The 16,667-nt window shown below is 36.2% G+C and overlaps 1 protein-coding gene across 3 annotated transcripts in view; it reads left to right on the forward strand.

Annotated features, from left to right (window-relative positions):
* Positions 1 to 16,409, forward strand: part of LOC136287233 (collagen alpha-1(XXI) chain-like) — a 54,918-nt gene extending 38,509 nt beyond the window's left edge. Inside the window, exons 12-22 of one of the 3 annotated variants that reach the window (XM_066179762.1) lie at positions 748 to 801; positions 2,143 to 2,196; positions 2,677 to 2,748; positions 6,127 to 6,162; positions 6,841 to 6,885; positions 8,911 to 8,943; positions 11,717 to 11,863; positions 11,947 to 12,001; positions 12,292 to 12,492; positions 13,932 to 14,009; positions 14,705 to 16,409. In XM_066179762.1, the coding sequence (XP_066035859.1) occupies positions 748 to 801; positions 2,143 to 2,196; positions 2,677 to 2,748; positions 6,127 to 6,162; positions 6,841 to 6,885; positions 8,911 to 8,943; positions 11,717 to 11,863; positions 11,947 to 12,001; positions 12,292 to 12,492; positions 13,932 to 14,009; positions 14,705 to 14,892 (963 nt within the window). In that variant the 3' untranslated portion in view covers positions 14,893 to 16,409. The remainder of the gene's footprint in view (positions 1 to 747; positions 802 to 2,142; positions 2,197 to 2,676; positions 2,749 to 6,126; positions 6,163 to 6,840; positions 6,886 to 8,910; positions 8,944 to 11,716; positions 11,864 to 11,946; positions 12,002 to 12,291; positions 12,493 to 13,931; positions 14,010 to 14,704) is intronic. The other 2 variants (XM_066179764.1, XM_066179763.1) reach the window with 2 other exon arrangements.
* The last annotated feature ends 258 nt before the right edge of the window (positions 16,410 to 16,667 follow it).

Here is a 16,667-nt window from a genome sequence, read left to right on the forward strand (position 1 = left end):
GCTTTAAACAGAAATTAAGGAAGTCAGCCCTTTGATGATTTAATACTCTTTAGCGCTTATTTTACATAGGGAACATAGAGCTAAACATGCCCTTATGAACATGATTGCATTCAAGGCGTCCAAGAGGTTGTTTTGGCTTTCTGCATGTGCCGAAGTGTCATGATCTGAAATGACAGAAGCTATTGGGTTCTTGAATGAGCAGTTTAACTCTGAAGATTTTACAGAAAATGCAAAGGTGTGGCCCCGAACGTTAACTGCTCCTGATAAATTTCCACAAAATTTGCACAAGGAGTCAAGCTGTGGCAATCTTTGAGGGACACATGGCCAGAAAGGAGAAAGAGTTATGAAATGCCACAAATACTTTTGCTGGTTTTGGAAACCCTAAACAGAAACCAAGAAACTTTTGTGTTGCTTTCAGTTATAACGAAGGGCACATTGCAGACTGGGTCTTGAGTTGCAGATTTTTTTCTCTCAGGAGCATTCCATGACAGCACTGTTCTTTTCTCCTGTATGTTTCTTTTTTTTTCCTATGCACAGTACCCCTTCATTAGACCATAGAAGGTCTAAATAATCCACTGTACTGTATCAAAACAATAGCCTGTATAATAAGATAAAAGACGTATTTACTGTTTATTTCACTAAAGAAATAGAATAATGATGCTACTAATGCAATACTAGTACAATACCAAGCTCATTAGTCCTTTGTCTTAGTACCAAAATGTCTCTGTCTTTTTCATAAATGAATAGGGTTTGATGGGACCAGAAGGTTCACTTGGTCTACCAGGAGCTCCTGGGCCTAAGGTAAGTGTTTGAGTCAATTTGCTTGTGACTTTGATAAACAACTGCTTTGTATGCAAATTTGATCTGGACAATGCCATGAGATTGCAGCTCATTTTTTGGTGTATGGAATATTGATGAGCATCTGTGTGATTTTCCCTGTGTTACCTTCTACGATAGTTCGCTCTCAAGAGAGGTTAATACAACTCAGTAAATGGTGTCTGTCATCCCCTGAGGATTTAACAGTTGCGGAAATGGACACAAGACTGTTTCAGCTTTACAGTCCTGGAAAATGTTCTGCAATGCTGGAAACCAGATAATTCTCAGTATACATCTGAACTTTCCCATGTTACATTTATTTATATTTTAATTGTGTTCAATAATGTTATGTGCTGTTTCTTCCACCCAAGGAGCCAAGCTTATTTCAGATGTAACTTTATTGATTGCACTGCAGCTACAGCAAGAACTAATTTTACCAATGTTCTCAAAAGCTAAAATAAATACTACAAATTCAGATTGGTTGGTGTAACCTTTTAATTTAATCCAAAGTCAGTTTTAGATTAAATTGTAAGGAAGCATTGAATTGTATGTCCTAGAGAATATTTAGGAATATAGAATCCATTTCCCAAACTTTGTATTTACTTTTAGAACCCTTCCCCCCCATACATTATTTTACATCCAAAAGTGCATATGCATTTATTTATAATTGTATACTGACAATAGCATTTTTTTAAGTGTCACTGTTTTCTATGGTCAAGAAGATTGAATACCTATGATACAACTAAAATTAATGAACATAATTTTTGTCTGTGAAAAATGCTTTTATTTTGTATATTTATTTCACTTAGAATATAAACTGTTTCTTAGAGAATCGTTCTTAATAAGCTCATTGTTACAGAAATCCATCATGAAGTAGTCAATAATTCTTTGATTTAATGCAAATCCTCATGCTGAAAATATGTCTAATTCCATAGGCTGAAACAAAAGCCAAAACATAAATAAATATTTTGACTTAGACAATTAAATAAGATGATGGAAATCTGAAGTCAGTACACACAAACTTGGTGTGACTGTGTGAGGCAAAGGAGGCAGGTGGAGATGGGGTAGGTGTGCAGGAGCCGGCAGATCACATTTTGTCATCAGTATTTCATCTTTCCTGAGAGAAAGTTAAACCTTCAGGCTACCTGTAATGGAGAAGAACTTTAGCCTTTCAGTCAAAAACTTTACCCTTTCAGAACTTTAGCCTTTTACCTGTGCCTGCTTTTAAAAGTCAGTTTCTCAACAGTGTCTGTTCATGTTTGCTAGTCATACCACATGTGACAAAACATAATGATGTATCAGCCACACTCCTGCATTGTTGTATAGGGTGATAAAGGCGAACCAGGAATACAGGGGAAACCAGGATCATCAGGAGCCAAGGTAAATATAATTCTGGGAAGCATTCTAGTTAAAGAAGGGATTAGTTTACTTTTTTATGATTTACTAATTTTCCATGATTTCCCCAAGTTAGTTATAAGGCAGTTTGTATTACAGTAAAACAGTAGTTAACATCACATTGCATCAGAATCCATTTGATGACATATTCTTATTAATTTTATACTAGATTTTAGGCTGTGAAAATCAGATGTTAATTTCAAACCTACAAACATTGTCATTACTTGAGGGAGGATTATTTTTGTGATTTTGAAACATCAGCTGTATTAAGACAATAAAAACAGTTTCTGGGTGTGGCTTCTCTATATTCACCATCCCTTCAAAAATCCTTCAGACATTTCAATCATCTTCAGTTATAAAATTTCAAAATATCATAGCCAAAGTACATCATGTGGCCTTGAGAAACATGCAGTGTGTGTTTTTATACTCAACACATCACTGACACACAGCTATTGTATTACTCAGGGAGATCTAGGAGTACCAGGGGCTCCAGGTGAACCAGGCTACCCAGGCATTCCTGGTACCCAGGGATTAAAGGTAAGTATTTTTTCCAGTTTTACATTAATTGCATCTTTTTTTTAAAGTGCTTTTCTTATAAATGAAATTGATCCTTATTTAACAAAATCCTTTCTCTAAGTACATCATTATTATTAGATAACAGTTGAACACATTTTAAGCAATAATATGTCCATCCTGAAAATTTTCTTCTGAAGGATAAAGGCCTTGATGTGAAGGCATTTGTGGTGAGTTGACCTTGGATTAATGCCAGGTGCCCACCAAGCTGCTCTATCACTACCCTCTTAAGCAGGACCGGGAAAAATCAAGAAAATAAGATGGGAGAAAGCTCATGGGTCAAGATAAAGGCAGTTTAATAATGCAAAGGAAAGGCAAAGTAAAACAAAGCATTTATTCTCTGGTTCCTGTCAGCATGTGTTGTCCCACCAATTCCCAGGAAGCAGGACTTCAGTACACACAGAGGTTTGGAAGACAAAAGTCACAATAACAAAACTTCCTCTCCTTTCCCTTTCCTTTAGCTTTTATTTCTGATTAGACATCTTATGGTATGAAATACCCCTTTCAGTTTAAGTCATCCGTCCTGGCTATGTCATAGAACCGTAGAATGGTTATGTGGAAAGGGACCTTAAAGATCATCTAGTTCCAACCCCCATGTCATGAACAAGGACACTTCCTTCCACTAGATGAGGTGGCTCAAAGCCCCATCCAACCTGGCCTTGAACGCTTATAGGGAGGAAGTATCCACACCTTCTCTGAGCACCCTGTCTCAGTGACTTCCCACCCTCAAAATAAGGAATTTCTTCCTTATAAGCCTAGTTTCAGTTTGAAGCCATTCCTTCTTGTCCTGTCATTACAGACCCTTGTGAAAAGTACCTCTCCAGCTCACTTCTAAGCCCCTTTTGGGTACTGGAAGGCTTCTCTGAGGTCTCTCCAGAGCCTTCTATTCTCTGTGCTGAACAACCCCAGCTCTCTCAGTCTGTCTTCATGAGAAAGATGCTCCAGCTGTCTAATCATATTCATGGCCCTCTGCTGGACTTGATCCAGCAGATCTGTGTCCTTCTTATGTTGAGGACCCTGGAGCTGGACACAGATGGAGTCTCGGGAGAGTGGAGTGGAGGGGGAGAATTGCATCCCTTGCCCTGCTGGCCACACTACTTTTGATGCAGCCCAGGATGCAGTTGGTTTTCTGGGCTGGAAGTGCAGATTGCCAGGTCATGTTAACTTTCTTATCTATCAACACGCACAAGCCTTTCTCTGCAGGGCTGCTCTCAATCCCTTCTTCACCTGACTTGAATTTGTGTCTCCACCCGAGACCTTGCCTGGCCATAGCTTACGAGAAAAGGGAGGGATTTGGAGAGACAGCCTTGATGTTGCAGGGAGCTCTGCTCAGCAATACCCAAAGCACTGATGTGATATCAACACCTTCCTAGCCACCACTGCAAAGCACAGCACTATGAGGGCTGCTATGGAGAAAATGAGCTCCTCAGCCAGACACAATATGGCATTAGAAAAATAGAATTAAATCAGGCATTTCACTTTCTTAAGAAGAGAAAGGTTGAAGGGTAAAGAGAGAGTAAGATAGAAGTGTGATGTTATAATTAAAGTTTTATGAAAACCCCATGCAGAACTATTCTAATAGAGTTCATCTTCTGCTCCAGAAGGCACACGTTTCTTGTATGTCCAGTGTCATGTATGCCAGCCTCATATACATGTCCTACAAGTACTAGAGTACTACACATGTCAGTAGACACATATATGGATGTGCCTTACATTGACTAGAGCATGGAGTCAGTGTCATAATAATAGTTTAATTAGTTTCATTATCATAATGTATTCAGTTCAATATCTAGGAGTTATGTAAGGCACATGTACTCTAATATTTTATGAAAGATGATTTTGTTAAAATTTATGAAACTTCTCTAAATTTTAAACTGAAGAAGTCTTTGAAAAGGTCATTTATTTTATATGAAGATGCAAGTTAGCTGGAGTTACCAGTCCAATGACAAACTATAATTATTCAGGAAGAAAAGCACAGTTTGGGCATCTGACAGAAAAAGTGAAGCCTTTCAGCTATAGATGATTTTAAAACTTGAAACAACTAAATATTTTACATTCAAGTAGAATACAACAAAGTACTACAGCTGGCATAAATGTTTTTCTGTGTTCTGGGATTTCAGTCAGGAAAATATTTGCCATGGCAAAAATCTAAATCTCCTCTTCAGTACTGTTTAACATTTAATTAAACATTCTTTTATTTTCCACTCACAAAAAACCCCCCCAAAAAACCCACAAAAAACTCCCCCAAAACAAAAAAAACAACCCCCCCAAAAACCAAACCAAAACAAAAACAAACAAACAACCCCCCCAAAAGACAAAAAAACACCCCTCCAAAAAACAAACAAAAACCTCCCCAAACAAACCCAGTCAAACACACAGTTTTGGCTCTTGCAGGAAAACTGACAAAACAGATCCAAAAATCTCCATTCTAAATATTTTCTTTATTGAATGCAGTTTTGCACACCCCCTAAAATCTGTCCTTTGTTTCGTGAGCTGCTGTTTTCATGGTTCAGCATTTTGATTTGTGTCTATTTAAACATAAGAAATCAGAGTTACAGTAAGAGCCATCTCCCATAACTTTAGGTTTCATTTTCAATTAATGAAGAGAAATAGGCACATTTTTGGAGTACATATTTTATACCTCTGTTGTTAATTGGAATTAATAGTTTTCATGCACTGCCTGTTTCTCTCCAATGTCAATTAGATAGTGTTCAGACAAGTAGATAAAGCTACATACCTGAATTCTAAGCACTGTTTATACCATCTGATTGCAAATCCCTCCACTATTATTTACTTTAAACATTTCAAGACAAAACAAGTGGGTGGAAATGGAGCTTAGTCCTTAAATATTTTGATTTAATTTAAATATAGAGGGGGTTTTGGTGAAAAAATACCTTTTTTTTCTTTGTTTTGCATTGCTTCTGCATGCAGTGGTGCATTCAGCTAAAATTTAAACCATGAGAAACAGTGCCTCCCTTCCTGCCTACATCCTCTCCACTCCCATGCACTGTGTAGATAAAATCCTGCTGGATTTGCCACCTCATTAGGTTGTATTTTTTAATTTTTTACTTGCTATGTGAGTACCCACTTTCTTTTTTAGTTTTTTACTTGTTATGAGTATCTACTTTCTTTTTGGTAGTTGTTTTAATGACAAAGTCCTTCCTTAGTATAGCTTGCTGGACTTTTTTTTGTGTGTATGGGGATAAAGTGATTTGTTTTCTTTTCAGTATAAGAAAAAGTTAGATGTTTCTCTTGTAATTACTGTGTTAAATTAGAGCACAGGTTACATGTTTTAGAGATGACTCATGTTTAAATGGAGACCTTTCTTCTGATATTTTACAGGGGGAGAAAGGAAACCAAGGTGACACTGGTATCCAGGTATATAAACTTTTTTTCTAATGAAATCATCTGGCATTGCTATTTATACAAATCTTAGATATTAATTCAGACAGGGTGTTTTTTAGGATTAAACTCTGAAGACGGTGAACTTGAATAGCAGCAATAACTGTTCTTCAAGGAAATCTGCCCAGTATGGCCAGCATGAGTTTTCAGCTGCATTTCTGGGGGCCTGAGCAGGCTGTTGGCATTTGGTGCAGAACTGTGTGCTCCTAGCAATGGTGCAGGCACAGGGCTGCAGGTTGTGCTGCTGCCCCAGAGGCCTGGGACATCATCCAGGGCTGCCACAGCATGCACTCTGTCCCTGCCTGCAGGGCACTGCAAGATCACAGAAATATAGAGTTAACTGGCCTCTGCCTACCTACTTTACTAGTAGCATGTGGGACTTTCCTCCTTGTTATCTAAAATCATGGAAATACATACAAGAAGAAGAAGAATGTCCTGTCTTTACTTGGATCCTGGCTTAGTTCCTCTATGTTCATGGTAGAAATTTTATTCTGCAGTTTTTGCTCTGATCTCTTAGAAGAGTAAGTTTTCAGATTGATTTGTCCTGGTTTAGAATGAGGTTTTAGTATCTAGGTCCTTGTGTTATTTTTTTGATAGTTTAATTACATGTACCAGATAAATCTGTATTTTATAAAATGTGCTTCTTTTCTGAAGGGACTGAAAGGAGAAAAAGGAAGACAAGGAAATCCAGGCTTACAGGTACTGTTAAAACAGTGATCCTACTTCAAGAGAGCCATAGTGTTCCTGGTTTGAGGCCACGATTTATATTTGTTTCTTAACACTTCTTCCATCAACACGTATAGGTCTTTGCATCAGGTGAAATATATTTATGTACAACATAGTTATATGAATTACCTCTTAAGCACTCTTAGTATTTTTAAAATAACAAATATAACACATGCAGAGAAGATGGAGCAACACTTCTTTTAGCTGTGCATGCTTGAAGGATCAGAGGAAATGCACATGAGTTGGAACACAGGAACTTGATATCCAGGAAAAACATTTTGCTTTGAGAGTTGTCAAACACTGGAGCAGGCTGCTCATAGATATTGTGGCAAACCCTGTCTGGACAGCATGTCAAGTTGATCAAGCTGCATCTGTTCTGCAAAGGAAGTGGAATCCAGGAGGTCACTTCCAACCCACATGATCCTGTGTTCTGTGATACTGTATCTTGAGAAACATTCCATAAGTGCATTTCTTTTATTATTGTATTAAAGCCTTAATTATAGAATATTTTTATAAAACAGTTACAGGTAATATAAAATGCAGATAACAGTAAAAAGTGGCTTTTGTGTAAAGGTTATAAGAGTGCTACTTGAGATGTTAAGAATTTGCATGTACCATGCTATACTTCCATACATTTCATTACCTCCTAGACTATACTGGGAGTCACTATTGACATCTTCTGTGCTCATAAATTACAGATGTTTCCTGTTTCAGCTGCAAATCAGTGAGATCCAGTTGTTTAACTTTAGGCCAGTGAATTCTGATTGTGTCATAGTTGGCGGTCTTCTTATTCCACAGAAAATAGCTGTTAGTATCTATAAATACTTGTTAACTGCATAATCTATGTCATTTCTAAACAGAGAAGTATTTTTTTAGAGGTACATATCTAAAACTAGACTTGGAAGGAAGCCACAGTTGCTTTTTTCAGAATTATGACATGAACACAGCTGCCTATCTAGCCAGATGAACCTGATTCCTGGGGATTCTGGGCAGGAGATCTAGACTGAATGTTAGTTAACGCTCTCAGAGATATGTAGGTTGAAAATAGTTCATTATTAAACCTGAGCAGATTTTTTAAAAAAAGAAATAGTTTAAACTCGAAGACGGGTCATTGACTTAACCAAATGTAATGTCCTAGACTAACACTTTACAATTTAAACTTTGTTTATTTGTTTTGCAAATAATTGAATTTTTTTTCATATCTTTATTATTTTAGTCATAAGGGAAAACAAAGTGATGGTGAAAGAAAACATTTTTTTTTTCGGATAGAATGATGCAACTGAATTTCTATTGCTTGCTTGCTTTTTTTGGAGAAAGCTGAAAAAATAATACAGACTGAGTCTAAAACCCTTGCTTATCTGGTTTGGTCAACAACCAAAAAAATCAGTCATTTAGTAGACAACACAAGGTCTTTCCAAGAATTCTCAAGACTCCAAGGCACAATACAGATTTCCTTGTCTGTAAGAGTGAATCAGAAAAGTGAACTGCCATCTTGCCATTGGACATAATGGTCAGTAACACCATTGAACCACTTGGCAGAAATGACACCAGAATAATTTGCTAGCGTTCAAAATCAGCTTTACCACTGAGTCTGTATTTCAAAGGCTCTGAAATTAATTTCTGCCTAATAAGGTGGTATTAAACAGTTTGAATCAGGAGTTTACTTCTGCTAGGACATGTTTCTTTTGTAAAGTGAATAAGGTTTTATCTCTTAAGTCTGTATTATGTTTATATGCTTATAGTATGTGTGATATATTCCCAACTTAGCTGCTTGGTACATGATTTTAAAGGTAATACTGATGTGTTCGTTCACCTGATATAAATTTTTCACCATTATCTGCAGTTCCGTTTTTTTGTACTATAGCAATCAGAGAACCTTTAAAAACTAACATTTGTGATTGTTTACTGAAAATGAAGAGCAAAAAATAGTAATTTTTGTTTCCAAGTAATTTGGCTCGGCCTGCATTTTAGATTTCTTTTGCATCTTATTTTTTAAAGGGACTAGAAGGATTGACTGGAGAACGAGGAGAGGTATGTATTTTTGCTATGATAAATATAGTATTACAAAATTATTCCATTTGTTTTTGCAAATTATGTGATCTGTAAAATGTGTGGTTAGTCTTACTTCTGTACTCGCATGTCTATAAGCAACAGAGGAGAAATTGAAAAATATCAGAGAAAGAAGTATTAGTTATAAAGAGACAGAACGAGATATACATTTCATTAACAATTATTAAAGCCGAGCATATACTTAAAGAGAATTAAAAAGCCAAGTAACAAACCAACAAAAAAGAGAAAGGATTGGTTGAATAGAGGAAATAACTAAAGAAAATAACTAAAGAAAAATAATAATTGTGTTGCATGTTGTTTAAAAATTGTTATTTAAAATATTAATTTTGTTGGTTTTTATTTATTTATTTCCATGTTTTGTAAAGTCAGAGTATTTTGTCCCATTATTGCAGTTGTCTTTCAAATATATTTAAGTATTTTTTGTTCAACCTTTTTCCTTAAAGTATTGTTGCATAACAATAGCTGGATACATTACTTGGAAATTCCATTCTGATAATGAAATTATTTTATCCATTTTAACAGATAAGTTGTTTCATATGCTTCTGTGGTTCTAGGAAATACTTCAGTTGTGGTTTGGCTTATAGGTGTTTTGCTAAATTTTTGCCAAAACTGGTAGAAGATTCCTTGTATGCTATTGAATTAGTTTCCTTAAGTACTGTAAATCAGGGCAATAAAATATTTCTACTGGAAATTCATTTAAATAATTTCTTACTCTGTATTAAGCTGTAATGATGTCATTGTGTTTACTTATCAAACCTATAAAATTAGTTTATTTTCTAATTCTATAAAATATGTTTTTTGTTAGATTCTGATTTCTAAAAAGTTTCTTCAGCCCTAAGTCTCAGCTGTAAGTCTCAGCACTTACTGAGCTGTTTTCCTTTCTTTGCTTTTCTTTGCCAATATCAAGGGTCAGCAAACAAGGCCTAACATGCATGTGGTTGAACGTTAAAAGATCAAGATATACTGCGGAAAATTTTCCCCCTGCAGTTTCAGTTGTTTCTTGGCAAGTTCTTCAGGCAGTTCTGCTGATGCTTCCAACATTTTCTCCTGGTGTTTTTATGCTGGCTTCTTGCCTCTAATGTTGTTCTACAGTAGATGCTATTTCCCTAGTATTCTCTGGTTCTTAATGCCTTCTAGCCCCTTCAAAATTTAGTTCAGATAGCTCAGCTTTCAAATCTTTTTATGTAAATATCATCCATAGGAGTAAAAGGAATTAAAATTAAAAACCAAAACAAAACCCCTCCTAGCTATAAATTCAACATGATTTCAGATCTCAGCACATGTAGTTTCTGGTATAGCCACCAGTAGCTACATAAGCACTATGTGTTTATCTCTGAGCCTTGCGGACTGTTTAAATGAAAAAAACACCTTTGCAATTAGGTACTAGAAATGAGCAAGTATCAATCTATATGAGGCAACTAAAAGGATCCCTTCTCTGTGACTGCAACATTCTAGATGATAATATCAAGGAAATAAATTACAACTAAAACTTTGGAAGAAGTTGTATCTGAATTAATGTGTGACTTCTGAAGGTATGGACTGCTGTTCAGGTCATGCCCGTGAGCTGGCCACCCTTCCAGAAATACTCCTAGGCACTTGACTGACATCTGTCGCATTTTGTCTCATTTCTCTGTTTCTTTAAGCTCATGAAACTGATTAATCTGACACTGAATCAGTTATCCTGTAGTAATTCATGTATAAAATTCTGGGCATTGTTACTAATATAGACCAAGCCAGGAAGCTTTGAATTTTTCTGATGTGAAGAATCTTCATTATTAATATAGGAGATATTACAAAGTAATATAAATACCATAATTTAAAATCAGTGTAGGTCTATTGACACCATATGCATGAGAATTTCTTAAATTTCTATTATTTTCTTCAGCAAGTTTGTCGTGTATAATAGTCCTGTTCTCACAATTCCATCTAAAATTGTTGGAACTGAAGAGAATTTTTCAGCAACTAATAATGTTATGCAGAAGCTGTGCAAACAAGAGAGGAAAAATCTCATAAGGGAGCAAACACAGTATACTGACTTTAATCATGGGCACATACTGATGTTTTGTTGGCTCCAGAGCAGGGAAAGCGTTCCACATGAACTATTGCAGTAGGTAATTCCATACATCGAACCATTGCTTTGGTGAAGGTATATCTAAATATTTATTGGCATTTTTTTACCTTTTCCAGTGACGCAAACAGACTACAGTTACTATCAATCAGATGGGAAAAAGAAAAGAAGCAAAAAAATCCCTAACCGAAATAAATTTATTTTTCCTTTGTCTTATACACTACAGATATAAGGCAAAAGGCTTGATTATTATTGTAAGTTTCCAGAAACTTCAGTGGTACCAGAATTGCACATCCAACTTTTCTGGTCTTTTAAGGATTTTAACAGCCTATGAATTTTTTTTCTGTTTCTGGGGAGAAAGTGAATAGAATCCTTCCTTCCATATGTTAATAATGAATAGTAAAATGGGTCTTGAAAGTTAAAGAGAAGGTAATTTATTTCTAGTTCTTTTTGGTAATGTTATCTGAAACAGCTACTAAAGAATCTGAACACTTCAATGCATTTTAGCAAAATAGATCTCATCAATATCAAGTTAATTTCCACTGGCATCTCATTAAGTTTATGAAGAACTTCAGTAAAGGTTTCTCAGAGTGTTTGCTTTGTGCTGCCCACCTTCCAAATGATCTGTGAACATGTAATTGGCTTTTCATTGATTTTTCATTCCAGAAAGGTGAGAAAGGAGATCCAGGCATTCCAGGCATCAGTGGCCAAAAAGGAGAATCTGGTGTCCAGGGTTTGATTGGACCTCCTGGTCTCAGAGGCCAGCCAGGAGATAGAGGACCCCCAGGACCACCTGGATCAGATGGGAAACCTGTATGTATAGGACTTAAAACTTTTCATTCTGTGTACCTTAAAAACCAGAAAGAATTGCATGCTCTGGTCTCTGTTCAATGCAGGCACGAGAATTTTCAGAAGAGTTTATTCGACAGGTGTGTTCAGACGTACTGAGAAGTAAGTTTGAAAGCTTTTTTACTGTTGTTTCCTTGTTTGAAGTGCTAAAGGAATTTCCTGACAATTATAGAAATGCTTTTTTGAAAGCATGTTCCATACTGCCAGTTTATTCCTTGTTTTCCTACACGTGTGGAACGATATTTCCACATCACAGGCTCCATACTTTACCATCTTATTTCCTAAAGGTATTATATTATCTTTATAGAGGGAACTGATTTTGTGTTAGTGGCTGAAGGCAATACTTCTATTGTTACAACAGTTTAAGCAGTTTTTTGTTTGAATTCTCCCAGCCCAGTTGCCTGCCATTCTCCAGAGTGGAAGACTACAAAACTGTAACCATTGTCAGTCCCAAAGTGCTCCCCCAGGACTTCCAGGACCACCAGGTCCAAGAGGCCCTGAAGGCCCAAGAGGGTTTCCTGGTTTACCAGGGAATGATGGCATTCCAGGGCTGATGGGCATGCCAGGTCGCCCTGGGGCTCGTGGGACAAGAGGTACAGTGTGCATGTGTCTTGGTGCTAAAGGCCGTTACGCCTTGGTTTTCTGCTTCAAGTTCTGAATGGGACTAATGCAGGGTGGAGTAAGAGAATAGCTGGGCTCCTTTGGCTGAATGGAATTGTGAACATGAAGCAGTGTGGATATTCCACCACCTTCAGGGAACAAGTAACAGGAGAGAGAATACAAGAACACAGCCAGATAGTTATTGTTCAGTTCTACTATATTCAAATTCTATTCTGATTTTTAGAGAGTTCTTAGTCTCATGTAAATATTTCTACCTGCATTTAGATTATTTTTTGTGGCAAATATGCCTAGACATAGATTTCAGTGTATTTCCATTTTTTCTGGTTTATTTTCTTCCAAACTTGTTTGTTTCTGCTGTTGTAAGGAATGGTATTTAGTCACTGGCTACTTAATATCTGGTGTTTGACATCCAACAACTTTTATACTCATTTTGATTTCCTGACTTTTTGTCCTTTTGTCCTCTTTATCTGAAAAGGATTTTTGCTTATTTTTTTATGATTTTTGTAAACATTCTGGATTGTTTTTAGGCAGGCTAAGGTTTATGCTTTCAGGTAACTCAGCTGGCTAAGCATTCCAATTGCTTTCTGTGATTGCAGACATGTTAAGTACGTGTATATGGTCTGGAACTAAAGCAAGAGACTAGGTGGATTCCATAATTTGGTAACTGGTAGCATCAAAATAATCAGGAAAGCTGTATGAAATAACAGCTAGCTAGTAATGTGCCAATGGTAGACAGACAAATGGTTACTAAATATTTACTTTCTTTGTGACTTACTACCTGTGACCTAGTACACCAAATTCATTTTGTATGTAATGATGATTTGCGTGTAGTACTTTAATAATTTAATCTCAAACAGGAGAATATGCAGTTTTTCTCTGGAGCTGACACTAGCAGTTCTGGTTATTCCATAAAAATTGGAAAAATAGATAATGTATCTATGAAGAAACTAAACTTACTGGGTTGTACCGGTGTAAGAGCACTTGTATTTTGACCCTCACTGTATTTCTTTGGTGGAAATTTAATTCTGCTGGGTGTGTTGTGGAACATTTTCTATATATTCTGTATTCCACAGGGATTATGATGAAAAACTTACACCTCCTTTATACAACATAGTAAAAACTTTGCTGATAGGAAGGCAATGACAGCAAATTTCTTAATTACATGTCATCAATTCTTAGAGTTGATAGTGGCTGTCTGCTTAACTGTTGCTACAACTCTAAATTCAGTAGAAATTAGCATAATTTAGAACCCAGTCACACTGCAGGTTACAAGAAAAGGCTTGTTTCACATCCCATTATTTACTTTCAAGATACTACATATTTAATTCAGTAAATATTGTCAAATGCTGATTTTTGACTTCATTGGATGAAAATGATGTGCAAAGAAATGTGTGTGTCTGCTAATTCACAGGACTGCCAGGGAAGAATGGTGTAAAAGGCAATCAAGGTGTTGGTGTTCCTGGGATCCAAGGCCCCCCAGGACCTCCAGGTGAGGGATGGTTCAGGTGTGCAGATTCAGTGCATGCTAATATTTTTTTTAAAGTTTGGTTTAGAAAAAATGTTATTGTAATTTGGCAAAACTTGCCTGGTTTTTACACATCTTACTTACCAAATATATTTTAGAGTAATGCCTGTCTCTTGCATACCTTAAAAATTGCCATATATTTTTTAATATAAGACAGGTCCTGAGACTGCTCTTGATAGATGGATGCTAAAGTCAACTACATATGAAAACTGAGTCCTAATATGATCATGTGACTTGTAATGAGGGAAATACTCTTCATAACATTAGTGTATGCATAAGAAATGTAAAGTTGAGCTTTTGGAAGATATATTAGGTCTCCATCCAAAGCCACATAAACAAATAGAAGTAGGGGGACTGATTCTTGCCATGGTGGTTCCAGATTATATGAAAAAGTAGAATAGTGTACTAAACCAGATTTCATATTTTCCTTTAAAAGCTATCTTTATTTAAAGTGTTTTGCATGTGCATTAAAAAATCTTTATACGATATCGTGTTGTTTATATAAATATACATGATACTTCTTGTGACAAGAAGTGCCTTTGCAGGAAATGAAATTTTCTTTATATGCATACTTCACCAAAGAGTGTTGTGGGTTCATACTTGCTCATTTTCATTTTAATACTTTACATTTATTTATTTGTTGCATGTGTGTTATTAAGGTCCTGAAGGTCCACCAGGCATGAGTAAGGAAGGACGTCCTGGAGAGCGTGGGCAGCCTGGTAAAGATGGAGATCGTGGCACTCCAGGAATGCCAGGACCAGTTGGACCCCCTGGAATTTGTGACCCTTCATTGTGTTTTAGTGTAATTGTGGGGAGAGATCCATTTAGAAAAGGACCAAATTATTAATTCGTGATATGATAACTTAGAGGAATATTTATGGTGCTTATCTTTCACGGTTGTTCAAATCTCAGGAAGGTGACCAGCAATAATCCCATAAGAAGGAGCAAAAGTACCTCTGACATCTAAAGCATTATAAATAATGGTCTCAAAGGTTATACATTGCTTTAGACAAGAAACTCCAAAAGTCCAATCACTTTCTTTAATACCTTGCACTGGTTGAATCTCAATTGTTTTTAAAGAGATTATCAGTTTTAATGGAAATAAAACTAACTATAATATTTGGTATTTAGTATTTAAGTGTCCTATCATTCTTCGTTTACCTCTTTTTACCAAAGAAAGTCCTTATGCAATATTGCTGGAAACACCACTGGGAGCAGAATTAGATTTTAAATGGCATTGGTCAGGAATAAATAACTGTGAAATTTTTCACATGCAGCCAACATACACAGTATTTGATTCTGAAAGAATATGGCTGGCTCTGACTTTATATGTATGCAAATTTCATTGCCTTATGTACATTTCATCTGTCATTGCTCCAGATGTGAATGAAAACATGTTATCAGATTTTTATTAATTAAGACAGATACTTGGACTCATCACAGAAAAAATGTCACCTATTTTCCCATGCAGCTCTGCTTAAAACTGAGATGAAATGCAAGGGTAGAACTACAAGTTCAAGGGCCAAGGTTTTATTGAAGATGGTGGCGTCAACTACTAAATGTCGAAAGTTTCCATGCAGGTGATTCAACTCATATGAAAATAGCTTTAAAAATAAAAAAAAAAGAGAAAAAAACTGACATAGCTGGGTTTAGCTATGATTTGAAAAAAATAAAGATTTTTAAATGTTTGTACAACCCCAGTGTAACAGTTCTGTGTAATGAAGTATCAAGTTATATACCCTTTGCTGTTTCTGCTCAAGGACTGCTTGCCAAATTGATGAAGGTGGTTTACAAGTAGAAAGGTCTAACTGTGGCTGACCAGCTGCAATGTTTGTTATGCTGTTTCCTTTTTCATTTTAAGCCAGCTGTGTGTAATTTTCATTGTATGCTTTGCTAATGAAGTGTATTGCTTGCTTTTACATAAAGAGCAAAGGCACAGTTCCTGTGAGAATTTAAAATCCATTTCTTAAATTAAGGCAGAGTCCTGTATTAAGTTAACCGATGATTCATAAGTCACTTTTTCTAATGTGTTGTTTTTCTGTTGTTCTACTATCAGAGATTGTTAATATGCTTGACATTCAAGGTAAAATAAAAGACACACTTTCCAATAAGATGTATGGTTGAGTGAATTATGACTCTTAGAGGAGACAAAACTGAAACCAACCAAACAAGAGCAAGTCACAAGGGCCTTTGACTTCAGAGAATACAAACAGAAGACCAGAATTCCCTACTTGTAGAAAAATCCTCTTGATTTTCAGCCAGTCTGATTGGTAGTTTTGTTTATGATTTCATTTGATCAAATTAACACATATATCAAGCTTTAATTTTAAAAGTGGTGGTGGTTTTGTCACCCCATTAGTCTTACTGGAGGGTTGTTTCTGAATGACTGACTGAGGATCTATGAGTAATTTCTAGTTTGCATCTATTAAATGGCCCTTTCTTGTATTTTTTTATATGTCTGGCCAATTTGTATTTGAGCTCAACTTTTGGTTTTCTGTCTGCATTTCTGTGCACTGTAGCAGTGCCCTTGTAGGTCTTGACATGTGTTTGTCTGCTTTTCCAACTGTGGAACACTTCTCTTTTGAGCAGACTCGGAAGCTCACAGTTAAGCCAAGGTGGTCT

Source organism: Chamaea fasciata, unplaced genomic scaffold, assembly GCF_029207755.1.
Source record: "Chamaea fasciata isolate MVZ Bird 193981 ecotype frontalis unplaced genomic scaffold, bChaFas1.0.hap1 SCAF_3, whole genome shotgun sequence".
Classification (NCBI taxonomy): Eukaryota; Metazoa; Chordata; class Aves; order Passeriformes; family Sylviidae; genus Chamaea; species Chamaea fasciata.